This window comes from Notolepis coatsorum (genome assembly GCF_963971535.1).
Source record: "Notolepis coatsorum genome assembly, chromosome: 8".
Taxonomy (NCBI): domain Eukaryota; kingdom Metazoa; phylum Chordata; class Actinopteri; order Aulopiformes; family Paralepididae; genus Notolepis; species Notolepis coatsorum.
In genome coordinates this window covers 131,358,724-131,373,435 of record NC_140172.1, presented here as the reverse complement: position 1 = coordinate 131,373,435, position 14,712 = coordinate 131,358,724, and the positions used below count along the sequence as shown (strand labels likewise).

At 44.3% G+C, this 14,712-nt stretch overlaps 1 protein-coding gene across 1 annotated transcript in view; it reads right to left on the bottom strand.

Moving 5' to 3' along the window:
• Positions 1-12,927, bottom strand: part of phldb2a (pleckstrin homology-like domain, family B, member 2a) — a 59,756-nt gene extending 46,829 nt beyond the window's left edge. Inside the window, exons 1-3 of the mRNA XM_084320799.1 lie at positions 12,764-12,927; positions 9,751-9,867; positions 328-529 (exon numbers count right to left, since the gene is read on the bottom strand). Of these exons, the coding sequence (XP_084176925.1) occupies positions 328-529; positions 9,751-9,805 (257 nt within the window). The 5' untranslated portion in view covers positions 9,806-9,867; positions 12,764-12,927. The remainder of the gene's footprint in view (positions 1-327; positions 530-9,750; positions 9,868-12,763) is intronic.
• Positions 12,928-14,712: the final 1,785 nt, after the last annotated feature.

The following is a 14,712-nucleotide window of genomic DNA, read 5'->3' as shown; positions in this document are numbered from 1 at the left end:
GAGAGTTAAACACTGCTGCTGTAGGGGCCAGGCCTGGAGGAGACAGAGAGTTAAACACTGCTGCTGTAGGGGCCAGACCTGGAGGAGACAGAGAGAGTTAAACACTGCTGCTGTAGGGGCCAGGCCTGGAGGAGACAGAGAGAGTTAAACACTGCTGCTGCTGGTCCTGTAGCGGGCGGACCTGGAGAGTTAAACCACTATCTCTCCTACCTCCTATGTGTTAGGATAGTGTCAACGAGTCTTGAAAAAAGGGGTTGTCGTCTTATATTCTGACCAATACGACATTAGGGCCGAAATGCCCTCTACACAGGAAGTAGATTGTGTTACCGGTGGTTGAGGGGCGTGGTGCAGCGCGGAGAGGGCGGCACACTGAGGTAGGAGCGGCTGGCCTCAGCGGCCCTCAGGCTGGCCTCCAGGGAGCTCTTCCTGCGTTGCAGCATCTCCATCATGTCTTGCAGCTCCGCCTTGGAGCGCGAGCCTCGCGGTAACGGCTCCACGGTGCCGCCGCCGTGCTCCGTCTTCACTGTGTCTGAGGCGGGGAACAAGTCAGCACACAACTTTTAATAACTTTGAAGGAACACGCCAACGTTATGGGAAATGTGCCAGCCGTCTTCTCCAGAGTCAGACGAGAAGATAGATACCGATTTCCTTCAGTTCAGTTGGAAAGCTCCCCATGTTTACATATCTGTAGATACTATATCTATATCTGTACATGTCCCTTACCTACGCTTACTAGTTACGCTGCTGGCCAGTATGACTTACTACCATCGTGTCTTTATACCTGTATCACTGTACATATTAATACTACAACTCACTGTACACACATCTGATTAGCACTATTACTACTTTACTATTACTACTTTACACTATTCATACTTTACTACTACTACTACTTTAAACTATTACGACTTTACTATTACTACTTTACTATTACTGCTTTACTATTACGACTTTACTATTACTACTTTACTATTACTACTTTACACTATTACTACTTCACTATTACTACTTTAGTATTACTACTTTACACTATTACTACTTTACACTATTACTACTTTACACTATTACTACTTTACACTATTACTACTTTAATATGACTACTTTACACTATTACTACTTTACACTATTACTACTTTAATATTACTACTTTACACTATTACTACTTTAATATGACTACTTTACACTATTACTACTTTACACTATTACTACTTTACACTATTACTACTTTAATATTACTACTTTACACTATTACTACTTTAATATTACTACTTTACACTATTACTACTTTTTTGCCTTGGACTGGAGCAGCTGGACTCCAGTCTGAGTATGTTAAGGTAGGAAAGGGTTAGGGTTATGGAAACTGAGTATGTTAAGGTACTGTAGGAAAGCTAAAGGAATGGGTTCTGCAAAACCTACAGAAACCATGTTTCCTGCCAAGCTATTCTTCTCAACATCTGTACGCTTTGTAATAGGGGGCGGGGAGAGCATCCTATTCTATTTGTCCCTATTTTCTGGTTAGGAGGTACGTTAGCCTGTTAGCCTGTGTGTGTGTGTGTGTGTGTGTGTGTGTGTGTGTGTGTGTGTGTGCATGTGTATGTGTATGTGTGTGTGTGTGTGTGTGTGTGTGTGTGTGTGTGTGTGTGTGTGTGTGTGTGTGTGTGTGTGTGTGTGTGTGTGTGTGTGTGTGTGTGTGTGCATGTGTATGTGTGTGTGTGTGTGTGTGTGTGTGTGTGTGTGTGTGTGTGTGTGTGTGTGTGTGTGCATGTGTATGTGTATGTGTGTGTGTGTGTGTGTGTGTGTCTGTGTGTGTGTGTGTGTGTGTGTGTGTGTGTGTGTGTGTGTGTGTGTGTGTGTGCGTGCGTGCATGCATGCGTGCGTGCGTGTGTGCGTGTGTGTGTGTGTGTGTGTGCGTGCGTGCGTGCATGCATGCGTGTGTGCGTGTGTGTGTGTGCGTGCGTGCGTGCATGCATGCGTGTGTGCGTGTGTGTGTGTGTGCTGACTAAGGAGGGAGAACCCAGAATGCTCCAGACAGGCTCTCAGTCCTAAACAAACATTAGCTCAGTTGGTTCCATCTAAAAATGGAGGAATGCTGGTTGACCATAAAGGCCCACGATGCTTGTGTGTGTTGTGTGTGTGTGTGTGTGTGTGTGTGTGTGTGTGTGTGTGTGTGTGTGTGTGTGTGTGTGTGTGTGTGTGTGTGTGTGTGTGTGTGTGTGTGTGTGTGTGTGTGTGTGTGTGTGTGTGTGTGTGTGTGTGTGTGTGTGTGTGTGTGTGTGTGTGTGTGTGTGTGTGTGTGTGTGTGTGTGTGTGTGTGTGTGTGTGTGTGTGTGTGTGTGTGTGTGTGTGTGTGTGTGTGTGTACCATGAAGGCCCAGGATGCTTGTGTGTTTCTAATAGTTAGTAAAGCATTAGTCTGGATCAGCGCCATGGCGCTGAGTGGCTATAAGTGTGTCATCTGCCGACTATTTCAGACTCCTCCCCTTCCTCTATCTGAGACACTATTTCAGTCAGACTCCTCCCCTTCCTCTATCTGAGACACTATTTCAGTCAGACTCCTCCCCTTCCTCTATCTGAGACACTGTTTCAGTCAGACTCCTCCCCTTCCTCTGTCTGAGACACTATTTCAGTCAGACTCCTCTAGGGCTGACCCCTATTAGTCGAATAGTCGACTAATCGATCGAAAGGAGCCGTAGTCGACTGCCAACCTCTTAGTCGAATACAAAAAAAAAATTATATATATATTAGGGATGTCCGATATTATCGGCCTACCGATATTATTGGCCGATATCGGCATTCAAATGTGATATCGGAAAATATCTGTATCGGTTTTTCCTCTTTTTTTTTTTTTTTTTTTTTTTTTTTACATTTCTATAACCTTTATTTACCCAGGCAAGCAAGTAAGAACAAATTCTGATTTTATTTATTGTCAAAAGTATGCATAATGTTGTGTTAATTCCACAACAAGAGATATGTAATGTTAATTACCTGAAATTATTCCATTTGGGGGGGGGGGGGGGGGGGGGGGAACCCTGCATATATCGGTATCGGTTGATATCGGTTGATATCGGTATCGGAAATTAAGAGTTGGACAATATCGGTATATCGGTATCGGTAAAAAAGCCAATATCGAGCATCCCTAGTAGCCTATATATATATATAAAAAAAATTATCCGGACCATCAACAAATCAATCTTAACTATATTCACAGGACATACTTAACTCCTATAAGACTGAACAAAATGGGTCTTAAACAAGACTCCAAATGCTCCCTATGTACAAATGGGGACGAAGGGACATTCATGCACATGTACTGGGACTGCCCACCAGTTAAGATATTTTGGAAAGAAGTGACCCAGCAATTAGCAAATCTCTTAACTCTGGATATACCTGTACACCCCTCTGTATTACTGCTGAATGATGTCTTTGAGCATGCAGTACCTCCACAGCTAAAGAGATTGGTTTTATCCGGTATCACAGTGGCTAAAAAGCTGATAGCATCACGATGGTTTCAACCGGAAAAAATTTGCCGGAAGGTCTGGACTCTTACATATCTCGATGTGATTTATCAAGAAATATCTACAGCAAGAATTTTGGGTCTCAATGAATCCAAAATGACAATGTGGTTAGAAGTGGTGGGGAGAATAAAAGCTAGCATATAATGGTAGTGTCTGGTTAGGAACAAGTTATAATAGTTGGATTATCCAATGGGGGGTCCGGGAGGGGGGGGGGGGGGTACGAGCTAGAGCATATGTGTGTAGGTTTTTAGATAACAGGTATTAGGGGTATATCCTGTATAAGACAATTGACTAAATGGTAATTTCATTGGATATGCACTGTTAATTAATGCTTGTATATCTTATCGTGTGTTGTCATGTTTGTTTATATGTTTGTTTAAAAAATAATTAAAAAAATATATATAAAAAAATTAAAAAAAAAAATTATCATTCTTTCCAAAAGAAAAGAGGCCTAGAAGCGTGGCTAACGCTAATGGCACGCATACCAGAGGCTAACTGCCTAAGAAAACAGGCACAGAGGCACTGAAAGAGGATTTCACCCATCTAATGAACACACTAGACTAGACAAATATCAAGATGTATCCATCAGTGAACCAATTGCATGCTTTTGCAGAGGACAAGAAGCCTTCCGTTGACTCCTTCAGACATTAAGCACCCTCCACAGCCCAAATGGAATGATACAAATTTTTTTTAAATAAAAAAAAAATTATATATATATATTTTTTTCATCCAAATCCTTAGTCGGGGACAGCCCTAGACTCCTCCCCTTCCTCTATCTGAGACACTATTTCAGTCAGACTCCTCCCCTTCTTCTGTCTGAGACACTATTTCAGTCAGACTCCTCCCCTTCCTCTATCTGAGACAGTATTTCAGTCAGACTCCTCCCCGTCCTCTGTCTGAGACACTATTTCAGTCAGACTCCTCCCCTTCCTTTATCTGAGACACTATAGGGCATTGTCGCTGCATCCTGGGCTTACCCCCGCCCAGGACGATTGGTTTAAAGAAATAATAAGCCAGAGCATTTCCCCCCCTATAGTGGAATGATAATAGGTTGAGCCAGACCCCTCTCTCGCTGCTGGCACAGCGCTAACATAGTGTGGAGAGAGGTGTAGTGAAATGTTAGTGAAATGTTTCCATTTCACAGTGACTGTGAAACTGATCAGACATGGACCCCATGTGAGAAGTGTTTTGTTAGACATGATTTAGTCCAGAAGAACTAAACTGAACTCCTGGTGGGGGTTGAAGTGAAATGACCTCCTAGAACCTCAGATCTTGTGAACCACTGCACAGAGAAAGCCTCTGCCAGTGTGCGTAATGCTGTCTCTTCCAATCCCAGCATGCATTGCAGGGATGCTGCTCTAAGACCACCTGAGCTAATCTCAGACACTAGAGGTCAGAAACGAGCCAGTGGTTCTAACTAACCCTAACGAGCCAGTGGTTCTAACACTAATGAGCCAGTGGTTCAAACACTAACACTAACGAGCCAGTGGTTCTAACACTAACCCTAACAAGCCAGTGGTTCTAACACTAACCCTAACAAGCCAGTGGTTCTAACACTAACACTAACAAGGCAGTGGTTCTTTTTTTTAATCAACTTTTTCTCCCCCTTTTTTCTGTATTTTTCTCCCATCCCAATTTCGTTATGCCAATTCCCTTCCCTCCCTTCCTGGGCATTGCGCACATTTGCCCCCCACATGACGGTCTAGGGAGGGTTGATAGATACTATCACATGTCACCTCCGATACATGTGGAGTTTTGATTGATTGATTGAAAACTTTATTAACAGATTGCAGAATGGGTACAATACAGTACAGCTCAATACACACAATTGTTAAGGGGATGCAGACCAGAGAAAGACTTTCGTCTTGTTTACACCAGGGTCCCCCATTTTCAATTCATCAGGACATATATGACATACATGACATACAGATAGTCAGTACTGCTACATCTATACATTTATGACATACCAGATTTGCAAATACAGTACTGTTTGTGATACAGAAGGAGTCAAGAAAAGGGAGTATATACATTTGACGTAGAAACTGTACATTGGAGGAGGTTGGGTGGGGGGGGTTGGGTACACTGGGATATTGACAACCATACTGGGTAATTTACATTGGAGGTGGTTGGGGGGGGGGGGGGGGGCACACTGTATAAACAAGCAAAACTGTACATTGAGGGGGGGGAGACTCTGTACAAACAAACAAAATTGTACATTGGACTATTGACAAAACCATACTAGGTAAATGACTGTACATTGGAGGGGGTTGGGTTAGGATATTTACAGGGGCCAGTGTTGAATTGCAGTCTCCCGTAGGTGTCTCTTGAGAGAGGTTTTGAAAGTGGGTAGTGATCCACATTCCTTTACAGCTTTGGGTAGGGCGTTCCACATTGATGTGGCATAATTGCGAAACGTGTTTAGTCCCTTATTTGAGCCGAATCTGGGTTTAACATGATTTGTGGAGCTCCCTCTGGTGTTGTGATCGTGGTATTCACTGACCTTTGGGAAGTATTTTGCCATGTACATGGGTACCTTGGTCGTGTAGTGTATCTTGTAGACCAGGCCCATTGCAAGTTGCTGTACTCTGTCATCTACTCTAAGCCATCCTAGGTTGTCAAAGTGGGCAGGGGTGAGGTGGGTTCTAGGAGTAAGGTCAAGCAGTAGTCTGACCAGTTTGTTTTGAGATGTTTGTAATTTTGTTTTTAGCGCCTTTGAGGTGCTTTGGTACCATGAGGTGCAAGCATAGTCGTAGTACCCCTGAATGAGTGCTCCTGCCAGAGTCTTCAGGGTATTCTTGTTTACCAGAGAGGAGATCCGGTACAAGAATCGAGTTCGTTGGTTGACTTTTTTTATTACATTGGATGCCATTTTGTCACAGGAGAGATTAGCCTCTAGGATGGAACCCAGGTAGGTAATTTCATCTTTCCTTGTGACAATATTGTCACCCACTGTAACTGAGAAGCCGTCGGTCTTGCTGAGTTTGTTATTTGAACCGAAGAGAATGGACTCTGTTTTGCCCATGTGTAATGATAGTTTGTTATCAGCGAGCCATATGCAGATTCTGCCTAGTTCCGAGCTGAGGGTTTTTTCAACCTGTAACTTGTTCTTGTCAGAGACCAGCAGGGCTGAGTCGTCCGCAAACAGGAACAAGTTGCAGTCACAAGCTGACGACATGTCATTTGCATAAATTAGGAACAGTAGCGGTCCTAGTATGCTTCCTTGTGGAACACCACAGCTCACTGTGAGAGGGGGGGATAGGGTACCGTTTACCTCCACCATCTGTTCCCTCCCCTCAAGGTAGGATTGCATCCAGCTCACTGATAGACTATCAAAACCAATTGCTTTTAGCTTGTCAATCAGAATGGAGTGATTGACCGTGTCAAAGGCCTTTTGTAGGTCCAGCATGACCATGCCGCAGTATTTGCCTGCGTCCACCTCTTGTTTGATGTGGTCATTCAAATAGAGAAGGCATGTGTCTTGAAGGCAGCCAGCCGCTTCTTTTCACCTGACAGCGAGGACTCTCACTGGGGGAGCGTAACGAGTGGGAGGCTCACACTACTTCCCCCAGTTCCCTTCCTCGCTGAGCAGGCGCCCCGACCGACCTGTAGGAGTCGCTGTTTACAACGACCAGGATACACACCCCACCGGCTTCCCACCCTCTAACACTGCCAATTGTGTTAGTATGGCCGACCGACCAAGCCAGAGGTACCGCTGACAGCTGGATTTGATACCAGTGTCTCTGCGGTGGTAGGCATGCGCTTAGTCCGCTGCGCTACCCAGCCACCCACTAGGCAGTGGTTCTAACCCTAACGAGCCAGTGGTCTAACACCTCTCAGCACTTTTGTCAAACAAAAAAAACTTTCGTAATGGGTCCACAAGATCTACCCAGAGAGGGGACTGTATACTGTGCCATTTAGGTCCAGCTCCTTCAGTCAGTCCTGTTCTGCAGTCAGAGCCACTCAGTTTTTGAACATCCTACCAACTGAAATAAGACACTGTGCTACAGTACCTACCATACCTTTACAAAAAAACTCTCAAGACCTGGCTATTAACCAATCAAACATGTGACCACTTTTAATCAGTTAATTGTGTCTTTTATTATTGCTTTTACTATTATCATGTTGGATTGTGTTGTAAATATTGTGTTTTACTTTTAATGCTTCTGTACTTTTAGGTGTATGGTTTTATAACATCTTGCCAAAAGGACTACAGTTGCGAATTAGCCAGCTGGCTAAAACTGGCATAGCATATAGTTGACAGAATAAAAAACAATGCATAAATTGTAGACATAAGAATAGGTATGAAAGACAATAAAAGTAGTGCAACGTAAACGTGCAGACATAAGAATAGGCATAAAGTACAATAAAGTACAATGTTGCTCGAAGGCATGTGAACCCCCCCGGAACAGCCAGTCCCCCAAAGACACACCCCCCGATAAAGCGTGCCATGACCGAAGGAAAAGACAAACAGCCCGCGCGCCACTCACACTGCCATACACGGCGCCGAGAATGCCACCTCCGCAGGCCGCACCATCTCCCCCAGAACTTGCAGCCACACCAAAGGAGCCATGACTCCAAACACTCAAGCAGACAGACACAACAGCGGTCAAATGAGAAGACATGCAGCACAACAGAGATGACCACAACAGGTTCGAGACGACACCGGGACCCCTGGGAGACCCTGAAATACCGCAGAAGCCGCAGCGAGCCCCCTACGCAAGAAATCCCCAAAACGCCAGCGAATCGAGGGAGCCCAATGATGAAAACCAACCAAAATCCATCAAAGCACACGCAAGAGACCAGCACCCAACTCCAGGAAAGGTCCAGGAAAGGCCCAGGTCAGGATTTAAACGGTCCTGAACTGACCAGTCACCGCTGATGGCGAAAATGATTGACCGCCGTTGTAGCCAAGGAGCGTCTGCTCCGAAAGTGATCCCAGACGAGCGTCTGAATGAATGGAAGTGGACGGCCATTTGGAATAATCACACTGAATTATTGCGGTACACGCATTACAAAAACCTTTGTAAAACACAAATCTTCTGTGGGATTTTTATAAACTTTGGACTTGTATGACTATTAGACTTCAGCTATGGAACTGTTATGTTTTCCAGCTCCTAGTCATCACAAAAGTAAGGAGCAAATATTGAATTACATTAGCAGTCAAAGTTCTGAATGTTACCTTTCAAAAGAGACCAGACTCTGTGGAGAGAGTCTCGGTCATCAAGTTCCTGGGTGTCCACCTGGAGGATGACCTGACCTGGAGAACCAACACCACAGCGATAGTGAAAAAGGCACAGCAGAGACTCTACTTCCTGAGAATACTGAGAAACTACCACCTCAGACAAGACCTGCTTGTGTCTTTTTACCGCTGCTCCGAGGAAAGCATCCTCACCTACTGCATCAATGTGTGGTTCCTCATCTGCACAGCCGCAGAGAGGAGGGCGCTCCAGAGGGTCGTCAACTCGGCCCAGAAGATTATCGGCTGCCCCCTCCCCTCACTGGAGGGACTATACAACTCCTGCTGCCTTAAAAAAGCAGTAAAAATACTGAAAGACCCACACCACCCGGGCAACAAACACTTCGTACGGCTGCGCTCGTACAGTCTCCCTTGCCCCCCCCCCACGCACACGCACACACAACATTAAGGGATAGTGCAATTATCTTTTACACCCCCCTGTTTATATTAATGTTATTTATGCCTTACTCCTGTTTTTATATTTAATACTGTGTTTAGGACTGTGTTTTTATATTTTTACTAGCACCTAGGGCTGCATTTTAAATTTCGTTGTAACAACTGTAACAATGACAATAAAGATCTATTCTATTCTATTCTAGACTCATGTGCTATAAGTAAAGTATAATAAATCGCTAATTACTTTGGGTATGGAATCGACAGGCGGTTTATGCAAAATTTGCAGGACTGTTAAGGGGTTAACTAATATAAGTAGGCCCAGTCAAAATCAGTTAGACTGTTGCAGTCAGGCCTGCAAGTAAGCCTCTAAACTTCCCCTGCGTTATAGATAGTTTCATCTTCAGCTTTCTGAATTCATACAGGAACCAGGTGGTCATATGGAAGGGTTTTATATGGTCTGAATTCACATCTGGGCAGCCAGTAATCTAACATATATAACAGTGTAAAAAACACAACTGAAGTGAGTAATGATATGCAAAGGGAGACACTAGGTTTCTTATATAACTGCCATAGAGAGGACTTTATGATCTGTAGAGACACCTACCTGAGACATAGTCAAGTGTAGAGAGAGGACTCTTCTGGGTCTGCATGCTCCTCATCTGACAGGCTGACTGATTAAAGCTGGAGTGGAGCTGAGGAGCTGAGGAGGTCCCTAGTCCTGCTGGAGGAGAAGAGAGACATACTGTAGGTTCTGAGGAGGTCCCTAGTCCTGCTGGAGGAGAAGAGAGACATACTGTAGGTTCTGAGGAGGTCCCTAGTCCTGCCAGAGGAGAAGAGAGACATACTGTAGGTTCTGAGGAGATGAGGAAGTTCCTAGTCCTGCTGGAGGAGAACATATTATAGTATCTCACCCGCCATATCAAGACCAATGATACATACCTTTTAATTTCATAATTCCACTGCAGCTGCTGTAATATACATCCTTGAGTTAAGTGAATTGGAATGTATGATGTCATTATGATGTCACACATTCCAATTGACTTAACTCAAGAACTCTCAATCTCAAGATTATGGGTGAAATAAATCTGCTGTATTTGTGTGTTACTTTAATCAGTTTGTTGATATGGGCTTCTACTTCTACTGCATTATGATTACAAGACGACCATTATATATATTTCATTCATTACAAGATGACTATTATATATATCATTCATTACAAGATGACTATTATATCATTACAAGATGACTATTATATATATCAATCATTACAAGACGACTATTATATATCTTTCATTACAAGACAACTATTATATATCTTTCATTACAAGACGACTATTATATATATCATTACAAGACGACTATTATATATATATCATTCATTGCAAGACGACTATTATCATTACAAGACGACTATTATATCATTCATTACAAGATGACTATTATATATATATCATTACAAGACGACTATTATATATATAATTCATTACAAGATGACTATTATATATATATATATATCATTCATTACAAGATGACTATTATATGTATCATTCATTCATGTATAATAACAGTTTTTAGTTTAGTTTAGTTCTCAGTCCACCTGCTCTCAGTCTCTCAGTCTACCTGCTCTCAGTCTCTCAGTCTACCTGCTCTCAGTCTCTCCGTCTACCTGCTCTCAGTCTCTCAGTCTACCTGCTCTCAGTCTCTCCGTCTACCTGCTCTCAGTCTCTCAGTCTACCTGCTCTCAGTCTCTCAGTCTACCTCAGTCTACCTCAGTCTACCTCAGTCTACCTCAGTCTACCTCAGTCTACCTCCGTCTACCTCCGTCTACCTCAGTCTACCTCCGTCTACCTCAGTCTACCTCAGTCTCTCAGTCTACCTCAGTCTACCTCAGTCTACCTCAGTCTACCTCAGTCTACCTCAGTCTACCTCCGTCTACCTCCGTCTACCTCAGTCTACCTCAGTCTACCTCCGTCTACCTCAGTCTACCTCAGTCTACCTCAGTCTACCTCAGTCTACCTCAGTCTACCTCAGTCTACCTCAGTCTACCTCAGTCTACCTCAGTCTACCTCCGTCTACCTCCGTCTACCTCAGTCTACCTCAGTCTACCTCAGTCTACCTCAGTCTACCTCAGTCTACCTCAGTCTACCTCAGTCTACCTCCGTCTACCTCAGTCTACCTCAGTCTACCTCAGTCTACCTCAGTCTACCTCAGTCTACCTCAGTCTACCTCAGTCTACCTCAGTCTACCTCAGTCTACCTCCGTCTACCTCCGTCTACCTCAGTCTACCTCAGTCTACCTCAGTCTACCTCAGTCTACCTCAGTCTACCTCAGTCTACCTCAGTCTACCTCCGTCTACCTCAGTCTACCTCAGTCTACCTCCGTCTACCTCAGTCTATCTTCGTCTACCTCTGTCTACCTCAGTCTACCTCCGTCTACCTCAGTCTATCTTCGTCTACCTCCATCTACCTCAGTCTCACAGGCAGGTAAATCAATCATGTCACTGTTTCTTGTATTGAATGAAGTCATCAATGAGTTCCTCATTATGTTATGATATGATATTATATTATATTAGATTGGATTAGAATATATTACATTAGATTCAAATATATTGTCATTATACATTAGAAATTAGTACTACTGAGTAATAATTCGAATCAGATGTATATACAGAGTTGTAGTATTATTATGTACAGTAGGTACGGGATATGTACAGATAGTATCTATAGATATGTAAAAATGATTATATGCAAGTATGTAGAGACAGATGTGGATAGTATATATATATATATATATTATGGCTGTCAAAATTAATGCTTTAACTTTGGAGATTAATTTAAATAATTTAAAGCATTAAAATAAATTAATCTAGATTAATCTATGGAGTGAAAAATCTTCCATTTTAGCGCCGCGGATATAAGAAAGAGGTCTAGCTGAGTCAATGTTGATGGTTTTGTTGAACATTTGTATTTCACAGGAGAGAAACTGTATTCAAAGAAAGCTATTAAATCTTTGAATCATATACTTTCTTTGTGTTGATTTTACATTAATTCCATGATTTTACTCAAGTAAATATCTGTTACAAGCTTCGGTCTTAAATCGAAAAATGCTATTTTTTATCTAGATTCATCTAGATTAATTACAGAAAATTGTGAGATTAATTAGTTAATATTTTTTAATCAATTGACAGCACTAATATATATATATGGTAAGAATAAATATATATATATATATATATATATATATATATATATATATATATATATATATATATATATATATATATATATATATATATATATATATATATATATATATATATATATATATATATACAGCATTATTGTACATGCTATCATACAGAGGAGGATGATAGACACTCACTCCAGAGCCATTGAATCTCCTGCTCTGAAAGGCTCGAGCGACCGATCATTCCACCCACATGAGTCAGAGGTTCTCCTGCAAGCAGCCACTGCGCTCCGTACAAGGAAACACAACCGTGCGCTCGCTGTGGTGGTGTGGAGGGTTGATTGATTGATTGATTGAAAACTATATTAACAGATTGCAGAATGGGTACAATACAGGGACTAACCTTGCTGTGGTGGTGTGGAGGGACTAACCTTTGTCTTCTGTCCAGATCCTTCAACGAGACTGAACCCTTTCCTTCAGAGACTCTCCTCCCGGCCATCCGTCCATAACGCGTAGCACTCCAAGACGCCTCGAGATGCTGGTGTGTTTGTACAGCACAGCTGGGATGCAACACAGCTCAGGGCCTGTGCAACTGTACTCAGTATACCCCAACCCTGTGCAACTGTACTCAGTATACCCCAACCCTAACCCTGTGCAACTGTACTCAGTATACCCCAACCCTAACCCTGTGCAACTGTACTCAGTATACCCCAACCCTAACCCTGTGCAACTGTACTCAGTATACCCCAACCCTAACCCTGTGCAACTGTACTCAGTATACCCTAACCCTAACCCTGTGCAACTGTACTCAGTATACCCTAACCCTAACCCTGTGCAACTGTACTCAGTATACCCCAACCCTAACCCTGTGCAACTGTACTCAGTATACCCTAACCCTAACCCTGTGCAACTGGACTCAGTATACCCTAACCCTAACCCTGTGCAACTGTACTCAGTATACCCTAACCCTAACCCTGTGCAACTGTACTCAGTATACCCTAACCCTAACCCTGTGCAACTGGACTCAGTATACCCCAACCCTGTGCAACTGGACTCACTGGCTGGTCCTCAGAGCGACTGGTGGATCTTAGCAGGGCTGGGTGTCTCTCAGCAGGGCTGGGTGTCTCTCAGCAGGGCTGGGTGTCAGTCAGCAGGGCTGGTTGTCTCTCAGCAGGGCTGGTTGTCAGTCAGCAGGGCTGGTTGTCTCTCAGCAGGGCTGGGTGTCTCTCAGCAGGGCTGGGTGTCAGTCAGCAGGGCTGGTTGTCTCTCAGCAGGGCTGGGTGTCTCTCAGCAGGGCTGGGTGTCAGTCAGCAGGGCTGGTTGTCTCTCAGCAGGGCTGGTTGTCTCTCAGCAGGGCTGGTTGTCTCTCAGCAGGGCTGGTTGTCTCTCAGCAGGGCTGGTTGTCAGTCAGCAGGGCTGGTTGTCTCTCAGCAGGGCTGGGTGTCTCTCAGCAGGGCTGGTTGTATCTTAGCAGGGCTGAGGTGTCTCTAAGCAGGGCTGGGTGTCTCTCAGCAGGGCTGGGTGTCTCTCAGCAGGGCTGGGTGTCTCTCAGCAGGGCTGGGTGTCTCTAAGCAGGGCTGGGTGTCTCTGAGCAGGGCTGGGTGTCTCTCAGCAGGGCTGGGTGTCTCTCAGCAGGGCTGGGTGTCTCTCAGCAGGGCTGGTTGTCTCCAAGCAGGGCTGGTTGTCTCCAAGCAGGGCTGGTTGTCTCCAAGCAGGGCTGGTTGTCTCCAAGCAGGGCTGGGTGTCTCTATAAGCAGGGCTGGGTGTCTCTAAGCAGGGCTGGGTGTCTCTAAGCAGGGCTGGTTGTCACTAAGCAGGGCTGGTTGTATCTGAGCAGGGCTGGTTGTATCTGAGCAGGGCTGGTTGTATCTGAGCAGGGTTGTAGGAAACCCCCTCTTCCTGTCCTGCAACACAGTGAGATAAAGCAGAGAGAAATGTGAGAGCAGCTGAAGTTTTAAGCACGCCCCCCCCCCCTTCACACTGGAAACCTCTGGTTGCATCATTAGGGAGGGGGCTCTGGCCCTCAGCCTAGACCAGCTGATTGCTTCCAGACGGAGCTGGGGGCTTTGTTATAAACACGCACAGGGCCGCCTCTAGACCTTTGGGGGCCCTATGTATACATTTATTTGGGGGCCCATCCTCACCAGAGGGTAGAATACAGCTGTGTGTGTGTGTGTGTGTGTGTGTGTGTGTGTGTGTGTGTGTGTGTGTGTGTGTGTGTGTGTGTGTGTGTGTGTGTGTGTGTGTGTGTGTGTGTGTGTGTGTGTGTGTGCGTGCGTGCGTGAGTGCGTGCGTGCGTGCGTGCGTGCGTGCATGTGTGTTTATACATGGTTCATGTGTGTGCATATACTCATATGTACTCATGTATTTATTTGTTTGT